At 35.5% G+C, this 16,503-nt stretch overlaps 1 protein-coding gene across 1 annotated transcript in view; it reads left to right on the top strand.

Moving 5' to 3' along the window:
* Positions 1–16,503, top strand: part of Cht7 (chitinase 7) — a 63,076-nt gene that overhangs the window by 36,342 nt on the left and 10,231 nt on the right. Inside the window, exons 2-7 of the mRNA XM_011503492.1 lie at positions 7,928–8,003; positions 9,937–10,100; positions 12,213–12,450; positions 12,675–12,854; positions 14,170–14,293; positions 14,839–15,148. Of these exons, the coding sequence (XP_011501794.1) occupies positions 7,928–8,003; positions 9,937–10,100; positions 12,213–12,450; positions 12,675–12,854; positions 14,170–14,293; positions 14,839–15,148 (1,092 nt within the window). The remainder of the gene's footprint in view (positions 1–7,927; positions 8,004–9,936; positions 10,101–12,212; positions 12,451–12,674; positions 12,855–14,169; positions 14,294–14,838; positions 15,149–16,503) is intronic.

Here is a 16,503-nt window from a genome sequence, read left to right as displayed (position 1 = left end):
GATTCAATGGCGTCGATAGCGTCTAAAGCGCCGCTCGCGCACAAAGGAGCGATGCGCGAGCGCTGCGCGGATAAATTGGTATAGGTGAGAGGCGCGTGCGCGTGGGCGTGAGAGGCGACGCCCGCTCAGTCGCTGCGCCAAGCCGCGCTTAATGTCGTCCGCGGCCGACGGCCTATGCAAATCCTCGGGAGCGCAGTCGGCGAAGGCCCCGCACGTCCGAGGGCAGCGCGACCTTTCCACCACGACAACTCGAGCCGCGAGCTCCATCAACTCCTCGGCTTCGGCCTTTTATCGCCCTTTAGTCTCGGCCGCTGCTCCCTTCCACCACCCACCCCACTCTCCGTATCCATATCGAGGATGCGATTGTATTGGAGTCGCCCCTGCCGTGCTTTACGATCTCTCCCGTCGCCCTCGATACGCTTAATGCCACGCGAGACAAATACATTCTCGGGCTTTACGTCTCTCTTAACTGGCCGCGCCGATAATAGCCGATAAATACAAATGCTTTGTACATTTTATTGAGAGTGACGCGTAGAGCCGCGGACGTATTACTTTTGCAACGGTATTAATCGCCTCAACCTATTTGTTAACTCGCGGCTCCTCCGCCATTCGCGATAAAACACGCGAATAAAATAAGGCACGTAGTTGGGTGTGGGTGAGTCATGTACATGAGGCCTCGGCTTTTTTCACGTTTCATATTGGGAAACCGAGCGATGACAATTATATAATTGAGGTAGGAGATGTAAATTAAAAAATTCTCCTACAAATTATCCTACCAGTTTTTCTTTTTTTCTCCTTTTCATTCTCTCCCCTCTATCTTGTTTTTTTCCCCCCTCTTTTTATTCTTTTTTTTTTTGCCCTCCAACATGCCAATCGCTTGTTTGCACTTTATATGGGACGGCTGAATCTTTTAACTAGATCGAGCGATCTCTTTAAAACTGTCGTCACGAAAATCCGGTTGTCAAAGTGAAATACCGACTATTCAGCAATTCCAAGGCCGAAGCTGAATTAAAATTACCACAACGAGCCCATACATAATATTACTTTCTTTTCAAGCGGCATTATTCTTATTTCTCCCTGCTAAATCCGTCTAAATAAAAGCATAAGAGCAATATTGCACGCGAGCCATTTAAAAGCCATTTAAGAGCATTTAATGTAACTTTAAAGCCACTGTGCGATTATAATGAACAATTATAATGGATGGTATGATAATCGATACGTTGGTAGGAATAAATTTTTTCAAATCTCACCAAGCCAAGGAGAAGAAAAGCAATGCAGACCTTCCATGCCTAAGAATTTAACCTTCGCCGTATATTACTAAAATTCAACTACATAACGCTCTTAATAATCGCAAAAAATTCTTTATTAATATTGCGTAATACGCTTCAGTCATAAGAGCAAATGATATTTGCTTAAAATTTTTATTTTTATAAAAATTAAAGCAAGCAATTGCTACAATCGATCATTCGTAAGGTACATAATTAAATGAAAAAAAAAAAAAAAAAACAAGCAAACAAAACAAAACAAAACAAAACAAAACCAAACCAAACCAACAAGAAAAAATAGATTGGAAGAATGAAATATAATGAATTAAAATTATCATTTTAATATATAAAAATATTTGGGAAAAAATATTTTTCTCTTATTGAAATATTATGTTATACGAGCTAAATAGATATAATTTTGAACAAATCGATGAAAATTTTCTCCGTCAATTATTATAATATTAATTTCGTTAATAGTACAATTTATAATTGTTATAGTAATAGTGATGATGATGATGATGATGATGATGATGATGATGATGATGATGATGATGATGATGATGATACGTAATAAAGACGACGCCGAGAATGAAAATTATTCAATCATTTATTTTAAACGAACTCTACGTTGATTATTATTATTATTATTACTATTATTACTATCATTACTATTATATATATATAATTAATATATATATAATACATTAATATATATATAATTATAATATATATATATATACATTAATATATAATTATAATATATATATATACATTAATATATATAATATATATATAATACATTAATATATATATAATTATTATTATTATTATTATTATTATTATTATTATTATTTTATTTAAGGATTAAACTTATTTTATATATTGTTTGGAATTGGGGAAAAAAAAAAAAAAAAAAAAAAAAAAAAAAAGAATAAAGCCTAAAGTCTCCAATTTTCTCAAATATTTATAGTCTCAGAATAAATAAATCATACGCTCGCTCATGTGGAACTTATGTGGAAAAAGATAATAAAAAGAAAAAGAAAAAGAAAAAACAACCTTGGATAAAAGACGTGAAACTTCTGATATGGCAAATAACGTTTTCCCCTCCGAAATTGTCAAAAATTGCTAATTTCAATACCACTACGTATATTTATAAAATTGTCCACATAATTCGGTTGCACGTTTAAATACAGCAATTATTCGGTAGCAGAGGTCTTACGTAAAATGCCGTCGGTCGCTTTCGTAAGGCTGGCGTAGTCCATCAACCGGCGACGACTCGCTGCCAGTCAATCCGTCCGACGGAGATTGGCTCGGCACATCTTTTCATTCCATAAAAGAGAAGAAGCCAAGACGCACGGATGCTTTTCCTCGGCTTAGAGCGCGCGGGGACGGGAGACGGGGGGGGAAAGGGGGGGGGGGGGGGGGGGGGGGGGGGGGGGTTTGGGGGGGGGGGGGGGGGGGGGGGGGGGGGGGGGGGGGGGGCTGGAGGGGAGAGAGGTCGACATCGCGAGAGGAGATCCACGACATGGTGTCGTAAAGGAGTAATGAATTTTCGAGGTCGCGCACTCAATGGCAATCGACGCTTTCGGCTAGGCGAGAAGGAGCTGTCTCAAAATTTATTTAGCCTTCTAGCCTTCCCGGCCAGACGCGGACGACCCGCGATTCTCGAGTATCTCCGTCGTAGCCGGTTTGCGTTCGCGGCAAAAGGGAAAACTTTTTTGCGAATTCGGTGGCTAGATTTTTAATTGTCAGTCGCCGAGTGCCGGGCAATTCAAATAAATGTAGATAATCCATGCGTGGCGAATAATGGCGCGGATTATGATTTGAGGATCGCTTGAGAAATACTTCCTGAAAAAGAAAAGAATAATTAGAGGGGAGGGAGAAAGGAAAGAAAGTATGGATTAATTTGTTGTTGAAAAATTATCGGAATATATATATATATATATATATAAGGATAAATAATAATAAAATTTCTGTGCATTATGCCAAATATAGTGTATAATATGTGGAGCAAAATTAAGAGAGAGAGAGAGAGAGAGAGAGAAAGAATAATTTAACTCGGTGTGCAGTAAGGTATAATTATTTGGTAGTTACGTGAATTTTTACTCGTACATTGTTAGGCTTAATTTTCCCCATTCGCTAATAATTTTTACGAAATATATAACTCATTAGCGGTCAAAAGGCTGGCTTTACTTTTGCTAAATAGTCAATATTAAGAGGCACTGGAGTTTTCACTTTTAAAAACACTGAAATTTTAATCTACTCTAATACAATCCGCACACGCACACAATTTCACACCGAGAATGCAAAATGTTTCTTAAAGCACGATGAATATAATTATAGAAAATATTGGCTTCCTAATATAAAAAGTATATTTAATGGGGAGCTGTAAAAATTATTTTTATAATATATATTACAGATCCAATGTGCAAAAATTTACAAATCCCATGTGTACATAAATTAATCGTGAAGGATAAAAACAAAAACAAAAAACAAAAGCAAAAACAAAAAAACATAAACAAAAAACATAAACAAAAAAGAAAAAGTACAGCTTTTTGTTACATCGCATAGAATCGTAAGGTTGGATTTCAAAATTTTTGCCATCGAATAGAGAGACTCCAGTAGATTCTCGATCAACTCGATCAAAGTCACACGCGCGAAATCTTATGCGCGCGAAATTTCACCGATAAAAACGCGATCTTATAAGGCACACACGGTAGCAGCTCGTTGAATGTGGTCGAGGGCATCGATTAAGTAAAGGATATTCAGCCAATGAATTTCCATTTTTCAGAGTTCAACGATCGTTGCTGGATATTTCCGCGGTACTTTCTCTCCTTATAATTGCTCATAAAACAATCCGTTTGCCCGGTGTGTATGTATGTATTGGAGGAAGAATTAAATAGCCCACCAGTGCTATAGTTTTTCCGTAATGTCGGGCAGAAAAACATGCGAGAGGCAGAAACGTGACAGAAACCGGGCGGTGGATGGTTGCGTGGGTCGGGAGAGAGAGAGAGAGAGAGAGAGAGAGAGAGAGAGAGAGGCGAGAGAAAAAGCTAATGAATAAAGCATTAGAGGAAATGATACCCGATGATTTGGATTAGCCGATGATTACCGACCCGGAAGTCTCGCCTCGATGCATCAGCGCCTCCGCGTTCGTTCTCCCATTCGCTGTCGTAAAGGAGTCTCTTCGAGAAGCCCTAGATCGTAAAACGTTATCGCCGCTTCGAATTTAAATCGCTTGAATTATCAAAGGTTCGATTGCGCTACTGCGAACGATTATTGGCACTCGGTGCGCATAAAATCGGGATTATATTAGAGGGGAGATGTAGATAGGCATTGGGCCGTTGGGCTGTCATGCTAGAAATTCTTGGCTCTTGGTGAGCCGGCGGGAGGGAATAGGTAAGGATCTTGATGAATTTGAGTGTCGTGGGTACGTAGAAAGCAAACAGATTCCCGAGCAGTTCTTAAGGCGGATTAGGTGGGAGCGGATCCTCTAATCATCTCCTCTCGCGATTGTAAAGTTCTCGAGGCGTTACTCCTTAAGAAGGCCAGACCGATACATCCGATATCCCTCGACGTGCCCATTCATTGTTATCTTTCTCTCTCTAGGACTCTTTGCAATGCTCGATGTTCAGCTCTGCGGACCATCGTAGCTAATCGTCCTCACGAGCCGAAAAGAAAGAATCTTAATTTTATACTCTGGCAATACATAGGGGCATCATTCCTCGTCAGTCATCCCGTTACCGATAAATTGCCTAATAATGCCAAGGGATGTTTAGTGCAAGAGAATTATAATTTCTTCATTCCAACATGCGTATCTCATGAAAGTAAATTATTTTGCAGTGCAATCGATGCTCGTTTGCTCGTCAAATTTGCAATAGAATGCGTTAAAATACGTTGGGAGGTGGATCGACCGAGTGATCATTAAATTTGTATAAATAACGTTGAGTAACAATTTCAAAGCGCGTGCGCGCTCCGATATATTACAGCTATGAATAAAATACATATTTAATGAATGTGTAAGTATTTAAATGTCCCATTCGTTAGGCGTTAGTTGTTAGGCAAATTATTAGCGATCGGATTTGTACGTATTGACGCGCGAGGATGAGCAAAGTAATAATAATATTGCGTTATGTTAAAAATTGAGCGTACCCAGGCACGGGGCAGCGGGATGTATTATATAATAAGTAAGGAAATATAGTTATGGATAATCCAAGGGGATTAATTTTTGTGTCAGACTTTTTCAAACTTCTTGTTCTAAATTTACCTTTAAGATTGAATTTCGTATCATCTTACGTTACTCGAGGAGCAAAACTGTGCCTTACAGTACTCGGGCGCGCGTTGCTCGCTTACATAAAGAAGGAAATGACTTTAGCGACGGTAGTATTTACAAGTGCAATTTCTATAACCGCAATAAGATATGATTTAGTTATTTATGTTTCACTTAAGTGTCGAGGGAAAAGTATCCCGCTGTTCTATCAGATTGGAGTGGGACCATTTTTTCATTATCTTTCCAATGCAAAGAACAGACGAGAACGACATGAAATAGGAGCTCGCGAGCAGCATTATCAGTCGTGGATCAAGGCATTCCAAAGCTCGAAAGTAGTCATCGCGATGCCTCTTACATTAGGCGTGACCAGAAACAGGAAAGAAACAATAAACAAAAACAAAACAAACAAGCAAAAAGGATGCATTAAAGGGAAAGGAAGCGCGAGGCTACGTTACGGACGCTAATAATAGTCTCGATTGGCAAGCGCGAGAAAGCAGGGCGTTGGGCCCAATTGATGTGCCCTCGCGATTATTCCCCGCGGCATTCAATTTCCTTATATAAGTGGCGCGGACTCGCCTCTCGAAAAAATGGCCCCTGCGAGAGAGTAAGAAAAACAGGACGACTCGACAATAGAGATTTCGAAAACTATAAGTAATACGCGGCTCGGACTTTCGCGCGAACGGCGCTCGGGGCGGCCGAGGCGCGATGAGGTGACGCGGATGTGCGTGGCGCCGTTACGCAAGACGGAGTCTTAACGGCGGCTCGGCGAGCCATGTCCGGGGGTCCGTCGCGTTACCCAGTGTTGTTACCATTTGGGTACCGCATGCCGGTGCGAGGAATAGACCGTTCGAGGGACAATCGGCCGCGATTTAGGGATTGGCGAGGGGTGTGCGGGGCCGATGTTGTTTTCGGCTTAATTTGACGATCGGCGGCGCTTTCTTTCCTTTGTCCAAGTATCGACCGCGACGAGCTATTGTGCAATCGATTCTCTATCTCGCTCTCTCTCTCTCTCTCTCTCTCTCTCTCTCTCTCTCTTTTATTTATTTATTATTTTTTTTTTTATCAAGGAGGTTGAAATCGTGCAGGACGCGAGTCTCTGGCGTTTGAAAAATGGGGCCGATCGACGATGTTACGACGAACGCGGATAAGAAAAATGACGTTTATGTAACGGGAGACACGAATATTAGTAAAGTAATCGTGTCGGCTCGAGTTTTCTCAGCGACGCTCGTTCGCTTCGGATTTTCAAGTTCCGATTAAATGACGAAAAGTCGTCATCGTGCTTCTCTTTGGCTCTCTCGCACTTTAACGTATCCCTTGATTTTATCGAGAGATTATAATGATCGTCGTTGGAAAATTGAGTTTTTTGTTGTGTTTTTGTTTTTCTTTAACTATATTAGACTGTAATGGAGCTAATATCGATAATTAGATCAATAAGGCGAGCTTTGTGGGATAAATTTGACGGTCATAAAAAATTCAAAATTTAATGTTATGTTACAAGAGGAAGAGAAAATTTAATAACAACATTCGCCACATTATGACTACAATAATTATCATAATTATTTATTATAATTACCATGAGTTTTATTATTATCGTTAATTAATTATTATTAGTTGCCGTTCGTTGTCGTTCGTTGTCGTTCCTTATCGTTCTTATTATCCTGTTGTATTATTATTCTAATGTTAATGTACAACAATGACAATACACTGTGTGCGCAAATTGAAATTCGTAAACCATCCGTATTGAAAAATTTAAAGACGATCTAGATATGTACATTAACCTCCTCGTCTGGCTAATTACTATTCACGTACTCTCACTCAATTGCAATTACATTTTTCAAATTAATATTATCACGAATTATTATCTTATTCCCATAATTATATGAACTTAATAAAAAATTTAGAGAGAATTTGACGCGATCAACGAGATTAACGGCTTGCCGGGTTTGAACTTCAAGGCTAGAGCGCAACACATGATTCTAAAATAATGGGAAAGTGTTTCTTATTTTAGAAAATCCAACACAATGAATGAGAAATGCCATGACACGTGGGTACCTTAACAATCGAGTCATGACGCTCGCTCTTTAATTTTCACGGACTCGCTCGCTAGCTAAACAAATTGCACGGTATCTCTCATGCCCGGGAATGCTGGGAAAAATTCCCAAGGTACCCATCGCGTAATCTCTAAGCAACGCGTAATTCCGCATTAATCGTACGTTGACATTGCACCGCGCGTCTACATTGCATGCGCACGCAGCATCGCGATTCTTTGCAACTTTCGCCACTTATCGTGCCGGATGTGTCGCTGTGCACGTCCGGCATCATTAAAAACTAGCTAACTAAGGTTATCACTAGGCGCTTTAATGACGTTAACGCGACTTTCTTTGGATTTTAGGTGACGAGGACATCGCCGGCGCTACTATTGGTTGGACTGGCACTCGGACTTTTGATACTCGCCGGACAAGCGGAAGGTGAGAATTTTATATCTTACGTGTTGTATTCGAGACCTCGTGCGCGTGTGTGCACGCGTGTGTGTTGCGCGCTTTTATCATTTCCCTTGTCGATTAATTCGCGGAAAAACGATTCTTCGATCTACCAAAACTCCCCGAGAATTTTACCATAGCCTACTCACACCAATTCTCTGTCAACCCATACACCCTCATGTTTTATGCACCAACTTTATTCCCGACGGCTTTCCTTTTCATTCGCACTTAATTGCGCTGCTTTTCTATTATCATAATACCAATACTATTTATTTATTGCCTTCGGCGATGCCTCATTCTACTTTTAAATTTATATTTATTACTGATGCACCACGTGCCCAATTATAATAACATTAATCCTTGTTTTTACTTGTTGGACGATTTATGCCAAAATTTGGCGAATTTTAATCAGTCGCAATCATTTATTGATATTCGTGTCGTTTAAATTTGAACGAAAACATCCAAATTTGCGCAATCATAATCATCTTCTTTAATTAATACATTAAAGAAGAAAAAATTGTCTATACGTCATCTATACGTTGTCTATGCCATTATTATTCATCGATCGTATTCATTTTATTACTTAAAATTTATGAATTTTAAAAATAAATTATTACGTTTTGCTTAATTAAATGTGAATGCGTCGATTTATTTTAAAAGTTCTCGATTAAATCGTTATTTTTAACGTTCCGCGCTGTCTTTAATGCATAAATTTATAACGACGTAATTCTTCGTAATTCTAAAATAATTATTTGATACACGAAATTCGTCTAAAATGACATTTAATGGTATCTTATTGGAAAAATTTAACAACGATTGCAATTTAATATATGAATGCATTTGTGATAATTGATCGATCGATTCTAAAATATATTTTAATTTATTTTTATATATTTTTATATATCTTTATCGACGTATAATATTTAGCATAAGATTAAATTTTTTATTTTTGTTTTAATATTTAATTATACGTATACGTATAAAGGTGAAATCTTAATCAATTATATTATTATTATGAACCTTTAATTATATATTTATAAAAATACGTGATTATCTTAAAATGCATTTGCTTGTGCTTTTAGTATAAAAATACGTGATTATCTTAAAATGCATTTGCTTGTGCTTTAGCTTTTATAGAAAAGTCTGAAAGTAATATTAAAGTTTACAATTTCTAGCAGATCTTTTTCATGCATATTGATCCTAGTTTTAATGAAAAACTTACTCGTGATGAGATTTTTTACTCACGCACTAACAAAAAAAATGTGGAATAAGTTGCTTTGACAAGCGTTTTTATCATACATTTATTTATAATCTTACGTGTCGCTAAAGTTGTTGGATTTTCTTTCGTAAGCTGAAATAATTTATACTTTTATAAATAATTTACCTTGTAGAGGATCTCGCCATAAAATTATCTCATTACACAACTTAGTTTATACATAAAAAAAATAAAGAAATTAGAATTAGTATTAATCACTGGAATTATAAAATTAATGTCTTAAATCAATATTTGAGGCTCAGCAAGATTAAATGAATAATATTCGTTTGAAAGTAAATTCATATTAAATAAATAAGCTTTTAATATTCGTATTACGATTGTACTTATGCATTATAAATATATCGAAATTTGTAGATTATTAATTAAAAAACAATGGACTGATATCGTTCATTTAATTTTAATCCACGTAATTTTATCGCCAAATATTTAAGTAAATTTATTGATATAAATTATCCATTAACGGATTACTTAAGCGACATTATTCAAGCGTTAAATGATGCGAGTTGATTTAATTTCGGCTTTCGCTACCTATTTCCTGAAATGTATTCGTCAAATTAACGTTTATTCACGAAACCTCGACTAACAGACAAATGTTAAAAAATAAACATATATCAAAAAGAAATTTTTTTGTTTTCCCCGACAAAGGCACAAGAAAGAGATTCCGTAGACCAACGACATCGAGACCTTCGCTTTCCAATGACCAGGAAGTGTCGGCTAGTGTAAATAGATTTAAAGTGACCCGCAATCGCATTGGCAACAAAAGCACGAAGAACGAGCTTGCACCTGGCAAAGCGACGGACGACTATAAGGTGAGACACGCCGTTAATCACAAAATAATCCCTTTGGCAAAAACATTAATTAAAATAGTAAATTACGTGGGAATGCAGAGAGTCGCTTCTTGAAAATCGCCGGTTTTTTTTTCACAATCACATTTTTTTTTTCGGTGCTCATAGTTTATGCTTATCGTTTTTTTTTTTTTTAAACAGTGGGCTATTTTTTTTGTTTTTTTTTTGTTTTTTTTTGTTTTTTCTTTATTATATTAACGTGTAGGAAAACATCGTTGTTAAAGCCGCTCGTTTATTTATACTTATTTGTTTAGTTCAATAAATGAAATCCAAGGTATGCGAATTTGAATTTCGTAGCTTTTGATTGCAATGAATATGTAATGGCAAGTCTATAACCATAAAAGCTCCAAGTATTTGATTATTTCAAGAAAATGCTATACTAACGTCAACTATTTATCATAAATCCCAAGCTGCCACATTGCGTTTAACTTTTAAATTTACTTCGATCGTTCATTATTAGTTATTATTAGTCAATGAGATAATGAAGGGCACGTTACAGCCGCAAATATCTCGACACATAAGGAAGAAGAGAAATAAAAAATTGTTCGTTCCAGTGCTCATCGATTGCATATATTTTCATATTATCTTGTATGCGCGAGGTTTTAGCAGCGGGAATATTTTATAAATGCTCGACGACGGTAGCACTGGATAATAAAAATGGCATTTTTTATTTCGAAAATGGCCCATCTAAATGGATATTGTATCGATAATATTCATGGGTAGCCGTCGTATATGCCGGTAATAACTCGTGCTTTCACTTTGAAACGCGCGCGATGCAAGGAAGCTCGTATTATTTCGCTTTTTATCGCACTCTTCGATATTTGCGCTATCGAGGCTTAAGCCGTGTGAATGTATTAGCATGAAAGTGCATAATCAATGCTTTCTATGGAAAATCATAAGCAAGGCTTTGAGGATGCTTGCATGAATCGCCAAGGCGCAGTTGTGATAAAAATAATTAATGCTAGAGTAATCGGGAACGAAGTAAATGCTAGTAATTAGCATTTCATTTCACGATTTCATTACGATCCATTAAGAATGTCGATGAATTATTACGCATTAATAACTATTATTAATAAATATCTGCAAAAGATATCATCGCGGTAACAAGTAGTCGCGGATTTCTTAGAATTTATGCAAAATAATTGCAAAAAAACACATACAACAAATAAGCAGATATATAAGCAGATATATGAATCCACATACACAGACATCTTTTCGTTGCTTATTGATTAATAAAATTTTCTATCCTTGTAGTAATAATACGAACTTTTATAAGTTTTTATTTGTACCATCTTGTTGAACCGATTTCGAGTCTACTTTCTAACGATAGCATTTCTCTTTTTGAATATTAATTTTTTTATTTCTTTAGATTCTTAACAATTTTACATAAGCAGTCGTTGCTCGAAGTTTACTTTTTTTTTCTTTTTTTTCTTTTTTTTAATCTGCATTCCAAAAGCCGCAATTCAATTCTCTTAATATTAACTTAATAATTTAATGATTTCTGATTTTGAAACGCGGTCAAATAATTATAATAATTATAATTTTATTTAGGCTACGATGTGAAATAAATTAGAACCTAATTAGGATACGTATACATTATCATTAAATTAATAGTATCGATCTAGAATATTTATTTGCATTTACAATATAAAATACTAATTATATTTTACAGATGCTATCGTTATACAAAAGTTATTAAATTATATTTAATTTTACCAATTATTTTAAGCTATTATTTTTAAAAGTACGTATAGATAATATATAATATTTTATATAAATTGCAAGTTACATATAAATTTAAAAACTTGATCATAACATTGCGAATTTAAAGGTTTACTTTATTTTATTTATAATTTAGTATCTTATAATATAATAAAAATTTATTGTTATTTTTTTCTGTGAAAAGAAAAAGAAAAAAAAAAAAAAAAAATTAATAAATAGATAAAAAAGAAAACGGAACATTGTTTCCATAAAATAAATTTTCCAACGATATGGTAAGTCTTCATTCAATGTTATACTGTAATTGTCAATTTTCTTAAAGGTACGTATTTTTTTTTTTTTTTTTTTTTTTTTTAGATCGTTTGTTATTATACAAACTGGTCGCAGTATCGTACAAAACTCGGCAAATTTACCCCGGAAGATATACAGTCGGATCTATGCACTCACATTATATTCGCCTTTGGCTGGCTGAAAAAAAATAAATTGACGAGTTTCGAATCGAACGACGAGACAAAAGATGGTAAAATTGGACTTTACGAGAGAATGGTGGGACTGAAAAAGGCCAATCCATCGTTAAAAATTCTCCTCGCTATTGGTAAGTAAGAATTGCTGGCTTATAATAATTCGCCATAATAACAATGTTGAAGCTACTGGATTCTAAAAATTCTAACTAAATTTCTCCAAATTTAATCATAAATTCATCACTCTTTAAGCAAATAATTAACGATTATCTTTTTCTCTTTTGTTAACCAAGCCTTATCTTATATCTTATTAAGCAAATAGTAAGAAACGATGTGTATTAATTATCGATAACTCTAGGTGGATGGTCATTTGGCACGCAAAAGTTCAAGGAAGTATCTTCGACAAGATACGCACGACAGACGTTCATTTATAGTGCCATACCGTATCTTCGTGAGAGAGGTTTCGATGGACTGGACATGGATTGGGAATATCCGAAGGGTGGCGATGATAAAAAGAACTTTGTCTTATTACTTAAAGGTATGTCGGCAATGGTCGTTTTAGTAATGAGCAAAGGAAGGAAAAATATCGCCTTGTCAAAGTAGCCTTTGCTATGTCTCACTTTACCATTAACCACGATGGCACGACGTTTTTTAAATGGTTATGAGACGGATTTTCATATGCGTGAATGAGAAATTAATGGGATTACTGGCGCATTTCGAATAGAATATCTTTAAATAGTAATATAGAATAAATTACAGTGAGCATGCGCTGATTAGAATGGAAATTTCATTTAATAGGATAGAAATTTTATTATGAAGGGTTTCTTCGATAAATTTTATATCCACCGCATTTCCTATATTACCTTTTTATATATAGAGTGCGTGTAATAGGATAAAGATCATAAAAAAAAAATAGTGAAGTTTAATAATAATAATAATAATAAGCTTGATAGAAATTTATTATAAATATACGTATGGCTGAAAATTATAGATAATTTATGATTTAATATTTAATTATTATTTTAATTCCCTAAGCTTTTAACGTAATCATAACTGTATGAAATGTTAATTTTATTTATTTCGCTAAACTAGACATTAGACTACACTAGAGTTTACATACCATGAGATTAAACTTTAAGTAAATACAAGAAATTACATTCGCGCTAAGTGTATTATAATTGTAATTTAGCAATAATAAACTTTATTAGATTTTCATTGTAAAAAAAAAAAAAAAAAGAAAATAAAGAATTACGATATAACAAACTTTATGATTATTTATGAATTAATTTATTTGACAACGAGGCCTTTTCAAGGTCTGATTTTGAAAATGCCAACGACAGTTATTCTTATTCGACTAAAATAAACATTACCACAATTTCTATAATAACTTTATTTAAACGTGTAATAATAACGACATTAGATAATTGACATTCCACTTGTCAATAACAATCAACCGAATACAAAACATTATAACGATGAGTTTGATTATTTATAAAAGTTCGTCTATCTATCGCACGTTATGAAGATTTTTAGTAAATTGTAAGTAATTGAAGGAGAAATGGTATCCGATCGATAAGTTATCATTAAAAATGTTAGACTTTGCGCTTAAAGGGAAAGTAAAGTAATGTTAATTTTACGGGCAATGCAAAATAGCGAATTAATTAAAAGGATAAGTTGGAAGGATGAAATAAGTCGTTGAGCTGCGCAATGTAATACGAACAAATTCCTACCAAAGCAAGCGAACAGGCATTCCTTACGTTACATGCCATAAAAGGACTCTATGAAGGGTTATTTAAAAGCGCACGACTGTCCCGATAATGAATCGATGATGAATATTCCTTGGACATTTGCAGAGTTGCGCGAGGCGTTTGAAGCAGAAGCGCAAGAGCGTAAAAAGCCCCGACTTTTGCTCACGGCTGCCGTACCTGTGGGTCCGGATAACGTGAAAAGTGGATACGACGTACCTGCTGTTGCCAGGTAAAACATTAATTCTCATGAATCTGCAATTGGATTGAAATTGAAATGTCTTGCATTTATCGCCGATCGTCTTAACTTTAACTCCCTCGCGATGTTAATTGTTTAAGCGGCCGATTTATGGGGCGGGGGAGGGAGGGAGGGAGGGATTGGGAAGGGGAGGAGAGGGAAATAGGTGTAGCGAGCGGAGCTTCGGCCTCGATGAAACGTTTCTTTCTTTCTTTTATTTCGCAAGAATTTAGAAACACGCCGTTCACACACACACCCACACACACACACACACACACAATATATATATATATATACACACACTTTATCTCGATACAATTCATAATTAATAAACTCATTGCTGAATATACGGCCGATAAGTACACGTAATATGAACTTTGCGTTGACTATCCCTTAAGCTTGGCAACGCGAATAACGAATGAATTATCTATCGTCTAATTATCGTCCCGTTAAACGCCTTGGGATTAAGAAGACGTAGAGCCCCGATTGCCGGACCAACAATTTCCGTCGACAAGTACCTCGATTTATTAATGCTCCAGTTACCTGGACTTCATAAATCTAATGGCCTACGACTTCCACGGCAAGTGGGAAAGGGAGACCGGACACAATGCGCCGCTCTACGCCTCGTCCTTGGACTCCGAGTGGCAAAAGCAGCTGAGCGTCGATAACGCGGCCTCGATATGGGTGAGACTGGGCGCGCCCAAGGAGAAGATGATCATCGGCATGCCGACCTACGGCCGCTCCTTCACGCTCTCGAACCCGGCCAATTTCAAGGTCCACGCACCAGCGAGCGGCGGCGGCAAAGCCGGCGAGTACACCAAGGAATCTGGCTTCCTCGCCTATTACGAGGTAAGTTTCCTCCCACCTCGTCCTTCCTTCCCTTCTCTCGTCCGTTGGTCGAAATAATGCTGCTTTATTGTGTAAGTAATTGCCTCGAAGGTTACTCACACCGTTAATCGACTCGATTTATCAATCGTACCTCGGTTTACCAAATTCTTATGTACTCGCAACAATTATGGTGGGCAACGGCATTTAATCTTAATGCGAAATTCGTCTTGCTAAACATTTTTTTACTTCACTCCCAAGACACATCCAACAATTTTTTACATCATCGATTAATGTTTAATCGATCTCTTAATTTATCCATATTTATCAGAGTATCCGATTGTCCGCAATTACATACGTTATGGTGTTCATATGTCTTATGACTTGCATGTACCCAATGGTAATACATAAATTCACAAATACTGTAATTTTCAAAATGTTCAAAATAAACAGTATAATTTATAGTGATCGTACTTATTTCAATATTTACCGCCACTATTATACTCCTAACATTATATTAATTTAAAATCTTGTTACGATGTATTAATATTACGAGATAATTAAAAACTCTCTGTACCTTTACAAATTCTATCTATTAAATGCGATAATATCAATTCGCGTTTTCGCTTTTTGTCTTATTTTCCTCGATTAAAGTTCGCGATCCGTATTTTAATAACTTATTAGATTATTTAATTAAAATGTAATATTAAGCGCAATGCAATAATCAAATTAACGCTAATAAAACTTTTATTATCGTAATAGCGATCAAATTTGTTGAGAAAAATTCTTTCAAATTACTAGATTCATTTATCATCCGTTATTTACCTATAATATTGTGGATAAAGTGAAACTTTTTAATAATTTTTATATTTTTATAAATTAGAAAAGTAGGGTAATTTATTTTTTGTAATATCGTTTTTCTTACGGATTGGCTCATACATACATTTAACGATCGTGTTAAATAAATTAATTGAAAATTAATTTTATTATAAATTACTCAATGCTCTCTCTCTCCGTCTCTCTCTCTCTCTCTCTCTCTCTATATATATATATATATATATATATATATATATATATATATATATGACAATTTAATTAAGGCAAACATAGATAAAATATTATTATCAAAATATTATCAATAATTAGATGAATTTTCGTTATTGTATCGAGGATTTTTTTTTTATTCTCCATGTTGCGTAATTAAGCCATATTATTTTAAAGAATAATATTGTAAAATAATAATGCAAGATCAAATCGATAAATGTATATCATATTTTTATCTCACGGTCGTAAGTTTTAATGCAGAAAATAACGTTGTAATATTTCACGTATTTTTCATCTATCTGTATGGCATAATTTCATTAGCCGCTAATGATTAG

The sequence above is a fragment of the Ceratosolen solmsi genome, unplaced genomic scaffold (genome assembly GCF_000503995.2).
Source record: "Ceratosolen solmsi marchali unplaced genomic scaffold, CerSol_1.0 scaffold33, whole genome shotgun sequence".
Lineage (NCBI taxonomy): Eukaryota > Metazoa > Arthropoda > Insecta > Hymenoptera > Agaonidae > Ceratosolen > Ceratosolen solmsi.
The sequence above is the reverse complement of the archived record's forward strand: the minus strand, read 5'-3'. Positions and strand labels throughout refer to the sequence as shown.